The 15,958-nt window shown below is 40.7% G+C and overlaps 1 protein-coding gene across 5 annotated transcripts in view; it reads right to left on the bottom strand.

Moving 5' to 3' along the window:
• Window positions 1–15,958, bottom strand: part of LOC110980508 (poly [ADP-ribose] polymerase tankyrase-like) — a 69,962-nt gene that overhangs the window by 17,131 nt on the left and 36,873 nt on the right. For all 5 annotated transcript variants that reach the window (XM_087133327.1, XM_087133324.1, XM_087133313.1 and 2 more), the window contains exons 21-33: window positions 15,671–15,831; window positions 13,460–13,521; window positions 12,976–13,088; window positions 10,324–10,549; window positions 9,682–9,868; window positions 7,131–7,207; window positions 4,954–5,221; window positions 4,070–4,222; window positions 3,698–3,815; window positions 3,249–3,366; window positions 1,752–2,019; window positions 723–858; window positions 118–186 (exon numbers count right to left, since the gene is read on the bottom strand). In XM_087133327.1, coding sequence (XP_086989453.1) covers window positions 118–186; window positions 723–858; window positions 1,752–2,019; window positions 3,249–3,366; window positions 3,698–3,815; window positions 4,070–4,222; window positions 4,954–5,221; window positions 7,131–7,207; window positions 9,682–9,868; window positions 10,324–10,549; window positions 12,976–13,088; window positions 13,460–13,521; window positions 15,671–15,831 — 1,956 coding nt within the window. The remainder of the gene's footprint in view (window positions 1–117; window positions 187–722; window positions 859–1,751; window positions 2,020–3,248; window positions 3,367–3,697; window positions 3,816–4,069; window positions 4,223–4,953; window positions 5,222–7,130; window positions 7,208–9,681; window positions 9,869–10,323; window positions 10,550–12,975; window positions 13,089–13,459; window positions 13,522–15,670; window positions 15,832–15,958) is intronic.

The following is a 15,958-nucleotide window of genomic DNA, read 5'->3' as shown; positions in this document are numbered from 1 at the left end:
CAAGTTACAGAATTAAAATAAAGAAGTTGGCCTACCTATGACTTGAATCAGTGATTATGATTTTCACAAATCCTGAGACAAGATTCTTGATCTGAAGTTTTTACAACAATCGCCAACCTTTTGTCTGGTCTTGCTGCTCGTCTTCTTCGTAACAATCTAAAATGATTGTCGCATTGAAATCAGAATCTGTAGGAAATAAAGTAAATTCTGATTGACAATCATGCCCGTATCTTTAAATAAGATAAATACCAGTCCGTTCAAAACGACAGTGTGCTGCATGATCGACAACTACATGTCTCACCTAGAAAAAAATTAAAATTTGTTATCTCAAGACGTAAGACTCCACTGCAAAACTGACACATGGCAGTATTACAGTTTTCTTTTACGGCAAATTTTTCACAGAGCTGCTGCATTTTGAAAGACCCTTCCTGGAAATTTGTCAAATGTGGAAAATTTGTTTATTATTAAGAGATGAACAGAGAAGTTGATTGGTTTTGGATTTGAGCCCATGACTTTTGGAACACCATGCCGGTGCTTTGCAACTGATTAACCAAGCCTTACGTTGGTAGTCTTTGCATGTAAATTTGTCAATATCTGTGCTCAGGGATAAGTAGGATTTTCTGCTTGACATGTCTACATGTACGTTCCTATGCCTACATCAGATACGGTGTTAATGATCTAGTTAAGCAGTTTTTACAATGTGATAAGGAGCTGAATGGAACCTTTCATGCTCATCCGTTCCTGTAAGTTGGCAGTCCAGGGAACCTTCTCCTTCAGGCCGGTGGCAATCTTTCTCATGCCGGCTTCCTTGGGATCGTAGGTATGGTCCATCAAGACGTGAGCAATGACAATCTCGTTCTAAAAAAAGTCACAGCCTCTTTGATTGTAATATGTGCATTGACAGATCCACTGACAAGAATCAGAAGTCATAATAAAACAAAGCTCACGTAAAGGTAACATGACAAGCCTCTCCAAAATACAGAACGGGCCATGTTAATTAAGTGAATCTCCAGCATGCACATGAACATAATGGCACAGCAGTAGGGGTCAAGTTTGAGTGACCATTTTTCCAGCCCTGGTCAATTTCACCCAGCAACCTGTGCACAAAATAAATCATGGGTACCAGCCAAACTGCCGAATGAGGCCTCATTGAATCAATCTATACAAGTAGTTTATCTTGAACAAGGCCATCTAGCGTAAACGTTGTTTCAAGCCAGGCCTGCATCTCCACCTACAGCCCCGTTTCCCCCAACCCCTCTGTTCATGCACCTGGATACTATACCACAAATTGTTGTTTATTTCCATTCATTATATCCTTGTCTCTGTCACAAGACTACACCACCAATACCACAATGACTTCTCTCAGTTTCGAAGTTCTGCAAAACATGGCTTGGAATGTACCTTCAACCAAAGCTACTGACATTTTATTCACAAAGTTAAGACCAGTGAATTGAAATGCGGCAATTTATGCTTGAAATTGACTGTGGATCGCCAATGACAGAAGTACTGTGGGAAAATGGCTTTAAATTCCATTTATAATTTTGATGACACATTTTTAATTTCATGTCAGACATTTTATCTCCTCCATTAAGTCACATTTAGAGCCACACTTTGTCGAGACGGCATGGTAACCGTTGTACGGGCCACATCCTAACCATTATTATGGAGAATAAGCTTCTAAAGAACGACCAAAATGACAAAGAATGAAATACTGCCAGAAAATTATCCGCAGTGTTTGGATTTAGCCATACCTGTCTCACAGCATGCATAAGAGGCGTCATTCCTTGCCTGTCTGCAGCATTGAGACTGGCCCCCTTCTGTAGCAGGAGTTTGCAACCCTCGACGTTATTCATGAGGATCGTGAAGATGAGCGGCGTGACGTCAGTCGTCTTGTCATCCGGTAGATTGTGGTACCAATCTTGCAGAGACTCTGAGCGGGTTACTTTCTCCTTACAGAGAAGGCTGACATTGGGGAAGGTGGCGCAGACATCCAGGCTTCCCTTATGCTTCTGGATCAGTCTGGAAGATGAAAGTCATTCAAAGAAGAAACAAACTTCCATTTGCAACAAATTATGACACAATTAGGGGACCTAATGAAAGTCGCCTACTGCATATAGTCCGCGAAAGGTGTAATAAATTTCGGGGCAGCGTAATATGAAACCGTTTTATGTTGGAAATGTTTTGCCAAACAAGTTTGAAATGAACGATTTTTAAAACTTATCACGTTCACTATAGAGGATATTCACCGACGTCAAATTGTCACGTGACTTTCCACTTGCTTGCTATATTGGCCGTAGAGCCGTGCATGAACTGCATAGTAACACGCAATTTGGATCGCTGTTTGAGAAAAAAAAGACGAATCCCATGAAATAAATAGTGTTTTTGGACACTGCTAATAACTAGGATGGTGTTCACAGTGCACGATATATTTCGAAAGTTTGGCAGTACTGTGAGACGATCGAAAGTCAATGCAAAGTCTGACGTGCGCCTCGTTAGAGAACTGTACTAACGTTAGTCCTACATGAACTACAGTCCTACAGCAATGAAATGCTGAATACTGCACAGTCGTGTGTGTGAGTTTGGAGTCAGGTTTTCACGTCTTATCTCAGCGATACATTTTGCTGTTTTATGGCACACCACTGCACAGCAAACCTTCACCATTTTACAGCGACAGCGAACAAACCGTGCTCGTACGTGTATTTGTGATTGTCATCATACGTCAGATGTTAAATTTCATTACAAAGTTGCCGGTTAAGCAACATTTGTGGAGACCCCCGCCCATTGCATTTGCTACTGTACTGCTTACATACAGCATGAAGTTATGGCTGAAAGCTTTCTTTTCAAGTTATGGACAGTTCTTTTCATTCTTGAGTGTTCAACGGTCAAATTCATGACAAATCATACAACTTTGCATCAAGGGTATGTGTTACGCTTTCACGGTGTGAAATCCCCTACAATTGTTGTTGGTGTGCAACATGGACAGACACCATGAAAGAGAAACACCATCAGTACTGCTTGTCAGTGCCGTGGTTGAGACCTCAAAAGATCATCACAAGACGAACACAAGACTTCTGTCTGAAGTAAAGTCACAATTCGAACAAAAAGCGTTCCTTTGTAATTGTCTTATTACTTGCAATTAGTCTTGCTTGTCCAGTGTCAGGTCTTGTGAATGGTCAAGTGATGATACTGACTTGCACATTGCTGCTTCTGACATGAGCTCAAAATCGAGGATAGAACAATGCACTCACTCGACAACGTCAACGATTTTCCTGTTATACAACATTCCCCAGAACAGCGAAGCAACTGGTACCCTGCCCCTGTGGTCCACACATGTGACACAGCTTTGAAAACCGACAGGATCTTTCTCTGAGTAAAGACAAGATCATTCGGAACACTCAATGAGATAAACTGAGGTAACTTCTTTTTCAGTGACAAACCATGAATATGAATGGAAATAGATTAACATAAATGTACTTCTATTGGTCTACCGAAACCTTACATGGTGGCCAAAAGGCTAAATTGCATACAATTTACAGGTGAAAAGTATAAAGTATATTACAGAATGTATGGTCTTTCTATACGAATATTATTATATGCATTGGCATCTATTACCCGGTATACCTTCCAAAATGGGAATTGAAAAAGCCCAAACATTTACTTCGTGGGATTCTGTGACAGTTCGTTTCTTCAAACTCACCTGCAAAGATATTACAAATTGAGGCATTCATGTTGACTGTAGCATAGTGCAGTGGAGTACAGCCTTTGTAGTCAGTGGCAAATAGCTTGACACCATTGTCAAGGAGAAACAAGACAATCTGAAGCAGCAGAGTATGAAATGAAATTAAAACAACATCCGTGGTTCAAGAAAATGGTCATAAAGCTGGATATTTTAAAAAGCCTAAATTCCATTTCCAATTGCGAAAAATATTTTCAAGATCAAATAGCAAAACGATTTCACTAACGGTGAAGAAATGTTGGCCTGGTGTTTATAATAACATATACAAAGAGATAGGAGAAATTAGATTTGCTGTAGCAGAGTAGCAGAACCACTGCCAGCTTGTCAGGTCACCTTATTCTGAATGTCGGAGCCTTCCACAGCGTGAAGGGCCAAGAGATGAAGTAAGTTCTGTGCCTTGTCATTGGTCATCTGCAGTTTGTCTTGCTCAGACAGCCTGCGAATCAAGTTATCAGCCAGCTGGATCTTCTGTCCTTCCAGGACGTCCTGGCATGACAGATATATGTAAGAATCTTGATGACGCGTGACCAAATGCCAATCAAAGTATTATTCAAAGTAGTAGACGTTGATTAGTAAACCAGCCTTTCTCTTTTGGTAGGGAATGGTTGCATTTTCAATTAATCCACAAAATTCTACAGCCAGTTGCCTGGGATTGTACCACTGGCAGTGTCCAATGTCAACCTCATTTAAGTATTTCTGTTTGCAGTACATGTAGCAGGTATTGATAAACATATGTTCATGCTTCTATGATGATTCCCTTGGCTTTGTAAATATAGAAGGTCTCATCCTTCCATTACCATGACTGACCAAGTAAAGTGCATTCTCCTAGTCGCACTCTAGCAAATAATGCTCCACGGTATTACCAAGAGCTACGAAACGTTACATTAAACAATATTGCACAGATTTTGTGCATATGACTCTCAGGAAGCAACATTTGTAGTGTCCCACTTCGTAGTGAGAAGTGACATCCTGTTGTTATTGCCCATCGGCCAAGCACATATTTAGTCCTATTCTTAAATATGTCAGGAGTCATAAAGTCAAAGCAAGTCAAAAATTCTACTGTTCAATGACTATGCCTAAACAAGTCAGCGCTTCATTATTTAAGACTAGCCACATAACAGACTCTTGACCAACTGGAATGGCTAATCTGTCTATCAAATGTAAAATACCATTTCAAAGTGATTTCAAAGAGTATTTGAGCAGACTGTGATATGTACCTCAAGGGCATCCAGGTAGGAAATTCCAGGCACCCCTCCTGAGGCTATTTTGTCCAAGATAGTCAGTAAAACACGCTCCCAGTCCTCATAAACTACTTCCTTCAAGATGGTGGTCCTGATGAAATGCTTGTCCACCTTCTCCTTCTGCCAGTCCCCATGAACCAACCGCTTCCGGATGGCAGTCCCGAAATACTTGTGAATCTCCTCATAAGAGAAATACACCTCCTGATTGATGCTGGCCCCTTCTCCGATCAACCTCCTTGTCGTCCTGAACAAATGAGTGGGTTGTTTGGTAGAGTTAGGAGAATGGTTTGATGCATTCACTTTGCAAAAGCCATTAATAACTTTGACGTACTTATAAGCAGCAAAGAGGCACTGTTTATGCTGATGTTCAGGGTATTCAGAAATATTATAGCAGAGAATTCAAATAAATGATATTGTAGCAGTAAAGCCTCTGAGGACTTCCCGGGTCGGTCTCGACCAATAGCAGTGAGCGGCCTGACCTCTACGGACCGAGACGCAGATCCGTTTTGGCGGAAGTCTACCGCCAGGCCCGTAACTCGCCACAGACAGATCAGTCTCACACACCCTCAAACAACACAGGGCTGACAGACGGGGGACCAACGGGGAAAGAATGGGGGAACTGGATGCAAGTTTGTGCCTACTCTTTGTTCCAGGACTTTACTCTCCTATTTAGGCGCATAGTGCCTCACCTACGTGCGGTACTAGTAATTAATCACAACATTATAGGTGCCATGATTTATTATCGATCACAAACTAAATCAAGCTCACACAACGTATGAGGCTCCCCCACTGCGACTACTCGATTGGATGATTGCAGCTTACACTATAACTCTGAACCAAACTGCACTTGGAGGTAAACTGTACATGGGGACAGTCGCAGCAGGAAGAGCTTTTTCACTGTGCGTGGAAGAGGGCGACTCTTAGCGCGCAGCCGCCTATAAACACAACGCGCACAACGTTGCTAAGCAACAAGCGCCTAATAGCGCACCAGTGGGCTATGCATTGCGTTACAATATCATTTCTGTTGACAGTACCCTCATTGCTTGAAATGAATGTGGCCGAGTACAACCAATGCTTCTAGCATACAGTCAAATCTTTGCGTAATTTGAGGCCTCTGAATTTTTCAGAACAGTTCCAGTAGTTAATCAGATTTCATTGGTTTTAATGCTTTAAATCATAAAAATCCAATATGATGACGTCAGAGGAGAGTACCTTGAGAGTAAGGGATTGGCCGCTCCTTTTTGGGGGGGAGGGGGGAATAAGACTATAACTTTAAAGTCTGGGCTGAGGTCGTGACCTCCAGCGTGGTAACCCAAATCGGAAATTTGTTAATTAAATGAAAGTCCATATGCCATCACTTTCCATCATATCCTACTTCTGTTCATGCTGAAAAACCAGGTTTAGTCACTTTAAAGTCAGGGCCTCCCCTAGCCAGAAAAACAGAAAAAAATTCCAGCTAGCCTCTAGCCAATTCCCATAAGACTGTGCATTAAGTGGCCCCATGGGTTTATACAAGGCGTTATTTAAAAAGACGATGCCTGGGCCAGGCAGTGGAATGTCTTTTTTATCAGTGACAGCTGTCAGGAACTTGTCAGAGGCCTGTTTTGGCTGTCTTTGAAGTGTTATTTTGGTGGAGGGGGTGTTGTGGCTTGGCCGGCACGTGGCAAGACTCCCCTCTCAAATCAGGAAAGCCTAGGAAACAAGACCCATGACGGTAAAGTGATGTACTTTTTGCGGGTTTTATGAGCTGTAGAGGCTAGAGGACAACCACTAAAGTATTTAAATGCCCTTAGGAAAGAATCTGGGCTCTGAAATCCGAGAATTGATACGGTCTCCTCACTGGAGCAGCTCCAGCAGCCATGTAAAAATCAAACCTAAACACGTCGCAGGGTAAATCAACTGAATTGAAGATCTAGTCGAAATTTGGAAAATGAACAAAATATCTATTAAACCTTTCTAAATATTACTTCTGATAATCAATGCCAGAGACAAGATCATCAGAAGCATGTACTGCTTGAATGCTCATGCGGATAATGACACAATTGTTCACATCTCATTCCCAAACCTCTGCCATCAGATTTTCAAGAATACTGATGCAGTTGTCAAGCTGCGTCAGTTATTATGCAGTGAGGTTGCCTGGACTATATTCCTACCATTCTCGTGAACAAGCCAATGCCATTGACAGCGGTGTACATCCGTCCTTATCCTGGATATCAAGATCGTCTTTTCGCTGAAGATGGGAAAATTATTGTCAAAGAATGAATACATGTATGAGACAAAAGTTTCAATTTTATGCAGAAAATTCACGGGCATAAATCATCTGCATTCCTTTGTTGCTTCGATCCAGACAGTCTCAATACGATCTTTCAACACTCCATGCAAAATTGCCATCTTGAACAATGTAAACACATGCCCAAAAAGTTTTGGAATGTGAAGAGAGCCTGAAAGTAACAGGTCACGCAGCGAGCTTCCGGAACCCTTACGCGGTCTGTCTATGGGGATTTTGCATTGGGCGGACCTATCACGTTAGATATTTTTGGAAGAATAATTCCTTATTGAAATCCCACGAAATACTCATGTTGGAATTTTACCTTTGTCTTCCTCAAGTAAAATATTTTAGAAAGTATGGATCGAGAAAAGTGGACAACCCCATTTTCTCCTGGTAGATTTTTGGGATTTTGGACTTTGCGTATAGCATTTTCAAAAAACTCAATTTTCGGCTAGCAAAAATTTGGATTTTACTTTAACAATTCTCTTGGCGCGTCAAAAATGGACGACTAAAAATTTAAATTCCCTCGAGCAAATTTTATTTGATGCTCCAAAAGAGGAAAACTCTATGGAGCGTCAAAAGTAGACAACCCATTTTCTCATTTTCTGCTGGTAGATTTTCGGGATTTTGGACTTTGTGTATAGTATTTTCAAAAACTGCAATTTTCGAATTTTACTTTAACAACTCTCGTGGCGCATCAAAAGTGGACAACTAAAATTTGAATTCCTACTGGCAAAATTACGGTCATGCTCCAAAAGTGGACAACCCCATTTTCTTATTTTTTGCTCGTAGATTTTCCAGTTTTTTGAAGTTGCACCATCCCCTCTACAGCTCTTAAAACCCGCAAAAGTACATCACAGTACCGTCAGGGACCTTAATCCCAGGCTTTCCTTATTTGAGAGAGGGGTCATTTTTGAAAATGCTTTACGCAAAGTCCGAAATCCCGAATATCTACTGACAGAAAATGAGAAAATGGGGTTGTCCACTTTTGACGCTCCATAACATTTGTTTTTACTCTCCGTGCTTTCTTGAAAACGAAACTGTACAACCTTGCAAAGATTGATCTACCTGCAGTCGATGTGTTCCAGATTCTGTTGAGTTGACATCACGTAGTTGTTGTCAGCAAAGGTTAAAAAAATATTAGATTCTTTCGTAAAAGTAAAATATTGCTTTATGCTTATTATCTTATCCATTATAAGTGTGTAAAATATTTTGATCTGTTTTTATGTTTTGCTTTTACCCACAGACTATCGTATAATTGCAAATCGTAAATGTTCATCTGCATATGCCGCATTACACTGTATTTTAGATTTTCAGAAGTGATGGGTCAATTTTTGGCAGGAAATTTCTCTTTTAGATCAGGTAATTTTTCAGTTTCTATAAACAGATATACTAGCAAATATTTATCCTAGCCCATTTTCCAAGTTGGATTTCTAAGAAAAAACTGAACGAAAAAAAATCTCAAATCTTTGCATGTTATTTTTCCTATCCAAGGGTTCCGGAAGCGCGCCATCAGGGGTCGGCTTTCATGCTCTTTTGCCTTGAATAAACTCTTTTTATGGTTTTGGAAAAATCTACTTTCCATCACACAATATTCCAACGGTCAATAGTTGTTTTTCTCTTAATGGGGGCATAATTTTGCTAAGGAATGATCAAAGTAAATTAATCATTCTAAAAAGGAACGATCATTATATTCCAATCTTTAAAAACAAAAAGTCTCCCTTTTGGCCTTCTTCACCAGGAGAATCGGGGTGTGCTTGATCCCGAAAAGGAACACCAGTATCACTATAGCCTCCATGCTTATCGTGTTGTTTATCAGATCGCACAATGGTCATCGTTACAGTGACCTTGTACTGTAGTCACTTCCATGCGGCTGGGTGCTGGCCTCGGATTTGTCTGATCCTCTTTGCTACCGATTAAGCTTTTAGTGCTTGTGCAGGGTGCTGGGGTGTTGATTTTGCCTACAACAATGGGGGATGTACGTTACGACGTACGATCACATGGGTCAATATGAGCAACAAATCAGAACTGGGTACCCTCTAAAAACGTCCGGATCAGATTGACCCAGAATTGGGTCCCATTTGGTATAACCCTTTTCAGGGTCAAATTATGACCCAGAAAGGGTCAAATGTGACCCGAAAGAAGGTCATATGTGGACTCAGAAAAGGTCAAATATGACCCGAAAGGGGGTCATATTTTGACCCAGAAAAGGGTCATACCGAGTGGGACCCAATTCTTGGTCAATCTGATCCGGACGTTTTTAGAGGGTACCATTTCCTACACAACAGGAAATCTCTCACTGAGAGGTCTCCAAGCTAGTTGCACTGCAATGCTTCCTTCACAGAGGCAAAGGCATATTTGCAACATTTGCTGAGGTCTTATGGGGTGTCAAAAAGGTATCTAGTAGCTAGTTGTCCATGACCATCAATGCTCGCCTTAAAGATGGATTTAATTGACCAATCGGCCCCGACTTCTGCAGCATAATGGAGCGGTGTGCGGCCCAGCCTGTCCTGCTGGTTCAGCTTTTTACCCTGCATGGCTTTGGCCAGCAAGGATGTAAGTGTCGTGGGATCAAAATCTGTGGAGAGGCTGCTCGCAATCCGTGTGTCCATGCCAAAGACCCTGGAAGGAAGAAAATGCATTAAATGGCAAATATGAGCTATGGCTAACCATAGACTTAAATTTTTTATGTAGAAGTTGCGAAATTTGGAAAGTGTACTTATATCCATGTGAGGTCTCTTCTAAAGACCAATATTTAAAATATCCTGCTGAACACGGTATAAAAAGCTCTGTTTGAAAGTTAATTTACACACAGCCAGCCTACTAAAAACAAATCAGTCGATGTTAGGATATTCTCAACACAAACATGAACTCCGATTCAAACTAGGCCTATTCAAACTAGGCCTAACAGGCCTATTACATTGTTTCAAAACACTACCATGTCCACACGCACTTTCTTTTCAAAACACATATCCAATTCCACAGAAAAGCCGCGTTAGAAAGACTTCAAAAATCGTCCTTATGCACTTTCTGGTAGAATAGATGCCCCAAGACTATAGTCTTTGTCTTTAACATACCCATATTTGGTGAATGCATAATGGATGGGCAATCTGCCTAACTCGTCGGCAGCAAAGACGTCCAGTTTGTGGTCCAGGAGGAACTCCACGAACCTGGTGGACCATTTGCGGTCTATCTTGTTGACAGCGGCATGCAAGACATTCCTCATTTGGTCATCCACCGTATGCAGAGAAGCTCCTGCTGAAACAAGCTGTTCGGCTACAGAGACTTGGGACTCATAGTCCTCTTGAGAATTAAGAAAAGATGCATGCTCTCTTCAGATGAACATTATGTACGAGAGCGGCACGAAGTTGTAAAGTATGACAAATGCTGAATGATTTGATGATTTCTACAGTGAGCAACTCCAGAAATTCAGTACAAAACAGTAATCTATGACGACTTGTTCTACCCCAACCCTCCATAAAAATTACCTAGGTTCCGAATATTCTGCCACCAGTCACTGATTTTCTCTTGCACTCAGTTTTATTCCTTCTCATAATGTAACCAACCGAATTTCACGTACTGCGAATTAATTTGGTTAACACGTACATGTCCTTCCCCACATTTAATAGGAATTTCTTTCTTTTATAGCCTGGGCAAATTGTGTACAGCGGGATCTCACGTTAGCCCAGTCTGAGCACATCCGCTTCGAAACTGAGGCTGTCTGTGTTGGACTTCGTCGCGCGCGCCCGCTGAGTCGACACAGTACATGCAGTATCCGGTTCGCAAGTACGTTATTTTGCGGTAAATTGCCGTTATTTTTTCCTGAAAGACTCTTCCACAAAAATTTCCAGCCTGAAAAGTCTGAATTTAACATACTTTTATGTATTTTGTTTCTTGACTCCTTACTTTCAATCGTCTGATCGTATAAAAAATTGAAGCTGGCACATACAGCCTCGTTTTCAAACGCAGAAGTGCATAGATTGACGCTTAAAGCGTGGTATTGGGATCCCTCTTTTGTCGATGCCTATAGCCAAGCATGCGCAGGTTAGGGCGTGGTGCAGCGCCCAATTCAAGACGGCCATTTCTGCGCATGGCATCGTGAGAGGAGTCACACAGAATGCTGTTATCTCTTCGTTTTTTGCGTTTACTTAGTTTATAGCCACATTGCTTTCCTCCTTGGTCGTTTTTCTGAAGTAAAAGCTATTGCTGCATCTAGTCCTGACCGGTGGCTGTAGCCGACGGAAATTTAGTAGTGCGGGACTTCATTCTGGTAAGGAAATTTTTAGATATCTTCCATATGTAATTTTGATTGTTGTAAAGCAAGAATAGGTCAATTGCATGCATTGAATGATAGTGTTTTTTTTCTTTTGGTCAGTCTTTTTTGCAACGTTCTTTAACGGTCAAATCACATTGTGACGGGAATTTGAACAGTCTGAACATAGTTTTTATCATAAAGACAGATCGTTTGGACACGTTGGATATATTTGTCAGTTAGGAGCATAATACCGTTGCTGCCGATAAGAAGCCAGGAATGCTGTAGCCTGTAGATCCCCCCTCACTAATCTTCTGGCAGGTACAAAGCTTAAATGTAAATTTTGTTATTCAAATTAAGAAATTATGGGCGACGTGTGTATTATATTGCACTATAATGTGTCTTCATTTTGATGTACGAAAGGATTCCCCGTAACATGAGATTTCTGTTCAACGGAACATGTTTAGTATTGTAGACTAAAGTCATCAGTGGTTGAGAGATGTGTTTTAAGTGCACGCTACCATCCTGTGAAACACACACTGTTTTATATATGTACTCTACTGTTTTCCATACATTTGAATTTTTTATGGAGTGGTTACCCTCTTCCAATGTACATTTCCAGAATTGCTTAACTTTACAATTATAATACATAAGAATTTTGTAATTTTTCTCAATGCAGATCTGTCATCGTCTGGTAGCCTTGTTCCTCGCCCCTTAGTTCTCATGTGCTAACCTTAGTTTTCGCAGTATCTTCGCCGGGCTCAAATAAGACACACATTTTTTCACCATAAATGTTTATCTTTCCTAGAAATATGTTCAATAATCGGATCCAATACATGTTCCTAATTTCTGTTCTGAGCCCAGTTTAGAAACAAACCATTTGCACCATTAATTCTTTTACTTTTCGGAGATCCTTATACATTATAATCATGTCTCATGGCTTTGGCATATTAACCCCTTTCGTCATGGTTTGGTTTTTCCTGGGACACCCTGTAGTTTTGAGGGAGGGAAGTGTTTATTGTGTCCTTCCATCCAGTGTACAAAACGTGGAATTTCTATAGCCAGCACTAGGGCGGATGGGTGGCTGGGGGCACACTCATAAATTTCTTTTGTAAAACTTCAAATACTCCACACATTGGACCTGACTGTTTGTAGTTGACCCCAAGCCTCATGGCAATTTTGCCATGGTAAAATTGCTTATCATTAAGAGCTTTTTTCATAGCTAAGTACAAAGCGAGCTTCTGACCTAAAATTTGTGCACCAGATGGCAGGTACGGTGAACACAGGGAGTAACAACCAATGGCAAAATGTGAGTTATGATGGGATTACAAGAAAATGGCTCAAGTACTGTAATCAGACATATTGGGGTAGGACAGTGTTGCAAATGTACTCTGGTTATTCAAACTTGTAACCATTCGAGCTGCAGAGAGTAATTCTCATGCTGAGAGCCCTTGTGGGAAAAATTAATGGCACTTACCGATGTAGACTGGAATGAAATGCATAATGCTGGGTTGTTTGTTCTCAAACACGGATCCATGGATGTCAGCACCTTTAGCGAGGAGGTCTGGTACAATACACAACAGGTTGTTTCTGCAGAAGAAAGAAAAAAGACCCGCCACAGCTTCAATGACTTCAGAAGCATTTTACTAACAACGAAGAATACGTATTAAAATCTCAGAAAGGTACAGAGCTACTGATACAAATGGCAACAGCCCCTATTCCATATACAAGTGAAGTAAAAATGACACTTTACCATAATAACTACTGTACATTTATAAGCTCTTTTCTAACTTCACGAAAACCTATTGTTGCATTTACTGGCACACCTTCCACTTCCAAGTATAAACAGCTGTAAAGACTTCTCGATGTGAACACTAAAATTGAGTAGTTGTATAGCTTTACTGCAAAGATAAATGACTCTCGTCAATGTCATTGTACATGCGGCTGATGTATGTACTTACTTAATTGCAAGAAGCAGGGCATTGTGCTTGTCTGAACAGTTAGGGTCAGCACCTGCAGCAAGCTGAAAGTAAATGAAAACACGTCTACTTTACCAGTTATCTGAAATGTACATTCGCCAACAGAGCCAGCTCAGTATTCAAAACAGCAAACAACACAAAACACATTAGAAGTCATTCAAGAACGGCAATATGCAATACCAAGTCTGCCCTATCAGCCCAAGTCGGCCATGAGGTGGCTTCTATGCCTGCTTAGTTCAAAAATGACTTTGCCTTATTGAAATACCAACCTAGCTTACTTTGATTTTATGTTTTCCTGATCTAAATATACATCAAATGTTAACACAGTCGAAGAAAAGGTAGGCCTACTATCCTATTCAGGCACAGAATGCAACTCAACTAATCGTGATAAATGAAAAACCTATTTGAACAAAAGAGCTCATGTCAGGCATTGCAAGCCCAATTTCTCAGAGTATTAGTTGATTTTTCTCAGCCTCCAAAAGTTACCGCCAGAAAGATTTATAAGAAACAGGAGCTTTAACAAAAAAAAAACAAAAAAATTCAAATATCTGTAAAACAACATTCACTGAACATGCACAATCCATTCACAATGATTAATGAACACTTTAGCCTACTTTATTTCAACCTATTCATATATGAAGTGCAATTGCATATATTTCTGTTTTAATGTGCTGTACAATAAGACATTAAACAACAATGCGGCACGTGGCACATGAGAGAACCACTGAACACATCTACCAATGCATGTCCCAGGCTAGGAATTGAATCCATGTAGGGCTAAATTGAAATTTAAATGCTTTACAAAGTTGCCACTGATTGCAGATACAATAATACAGCACACGTCAATCATAACTGCAAAAGTTTTGATTCGTATCTTGCTGTACCATGCGATGAGCTCAGTATCAAGATATACAGGGTGTATCAAGAAAATAATACAGTCAGACAATTAACTGCAAAATGTCTTCTTCTGCATGGGTTGATTAGAGTATCATGCTGTTATTAAAGTTGTGATCATTAACAGATTTCCATGCCTGAGTGACCAGGAGCTATTTTCCTAAAACACTCAAAAAGTGGCCTGCGGAAACACTAGCTTTGTTCAGAATTGGATAAAAAGTCCAGAAACGCAAGTATGGTACGTGCTTTGTTCCTTGGAGTATATTGGAAGGTTTTTTTCAACTTCGACGTTTGACTATCAACGCAGTAATGACAAAGCTGACAGTTTGGGTGGGTTCGATTGGGAACGGGAGCATTATTGGTCAATTCGTCTGTCGCAACAACATGAACGGTGACATGAACTTCCAAACGATCAATGCCAACATCATTTCAGTCATTGATCGAATGCCTCGTTATCGTCGCCAAAGAAATGGGTAGTTTCAAAGGGATTGGTGGGCACAGGATCATTTCAGGATGGTGCTCCACCACACAGGAGGAGAACGGTTAAAGAGCGCATGACAGAACTGTTTGATAACCGTGTGATTGCATTGCCTCGGCCTGTGGAATGGCCACCGAGATCACCCGACCTCACGCCATTGGACTTTTTCCTGTGGGGAAATTTGAAGTCCAAGGTTTTTGTTTCTCCACCAGCGGACCTGGATGACCTTGATGGAAGGATCACTGCCGAGATCAATGCTCTCAGGCAAAACAGAGCAATGATCACGTGTGCTGTCTCCAACATGCTGAGAAGGTCACGAATCTGTATGGAACGAAATGGTGGTCACGTGGAGGACCAAATGGGTGAAGTAAATGATATTTATTGAAGCACACACCATACTTGCTTTTCTAGACTTTTGATCCAATTCTGAACAAAGCAAGTGTTTGTGCAAGCCAATTTTTGAGCGATTTAGGAAAATAGCTCCTGGTCATTTAGGCATGAAAATCTGTTAATGATCACAAGTTTAATAACAGCATGATAATCTAATCAACTCATGTAGAAGAGATTTTCGAAAAATGTTTGCATTTTTATTTTGCAGTTAATTTTCTGACTGTATACTTTTTTATACACCCTGTATATTGGGCACAAATTCCTCTTTTATTTGTTACACCCTAGTTTTGGTCATATTTAGGAGAGCCACACGAATTCTGCTAATTTTCACACAATTTACAACTCTCTCAACAATTTACTCGAATCAATTCTTTATGCTTCATTCTGTTCTCACGATGTAAGTCTGAAAATCAGCTATTATATTTACATACAAGCATTTTCGCATTTTGAGCTTGCTCAGCGACGATGGCACACAACAAGGGTGTGTATCCTTCGGCATTCACTACATCCAGTTTGGGCTTCATCGCCATGATCGTTGAAAAGACTTCGCACGGTTTCTTGGACGCAAGGATATGTAGACTACAAGAGTTTCCTGCGAATTTATTGCCAAAAATAAATTGGGTGTAATCACTGATCTCTCTGTTTATTCACGCGGATCTGGATCTCGATCAGTCATCCTAACACTGGTTTGCTCCATCGATTAGGTGTGTTCTGGTGTC

The sequence above is a fragment of the Acanthaster planci genome, linkage group LG01 (genome assembly GCF_054643075.1).
Source record: "Acanthaster planci isolate LZ-2023a linkage group LG01, COTS_SCS, whole genome shotgun sequence".
Taxonomy (NCBI): Eukaryota; Metazoa; Echinodermata; class Asteroidea; order Valvatida; family Acanthasteridae; genus Acanthaster; species Acanthaster planci.
Note: the sequence above shows the minus strand (reverse complement) of the source record. Positions and strands in the feature narration are given on the sequence as shown.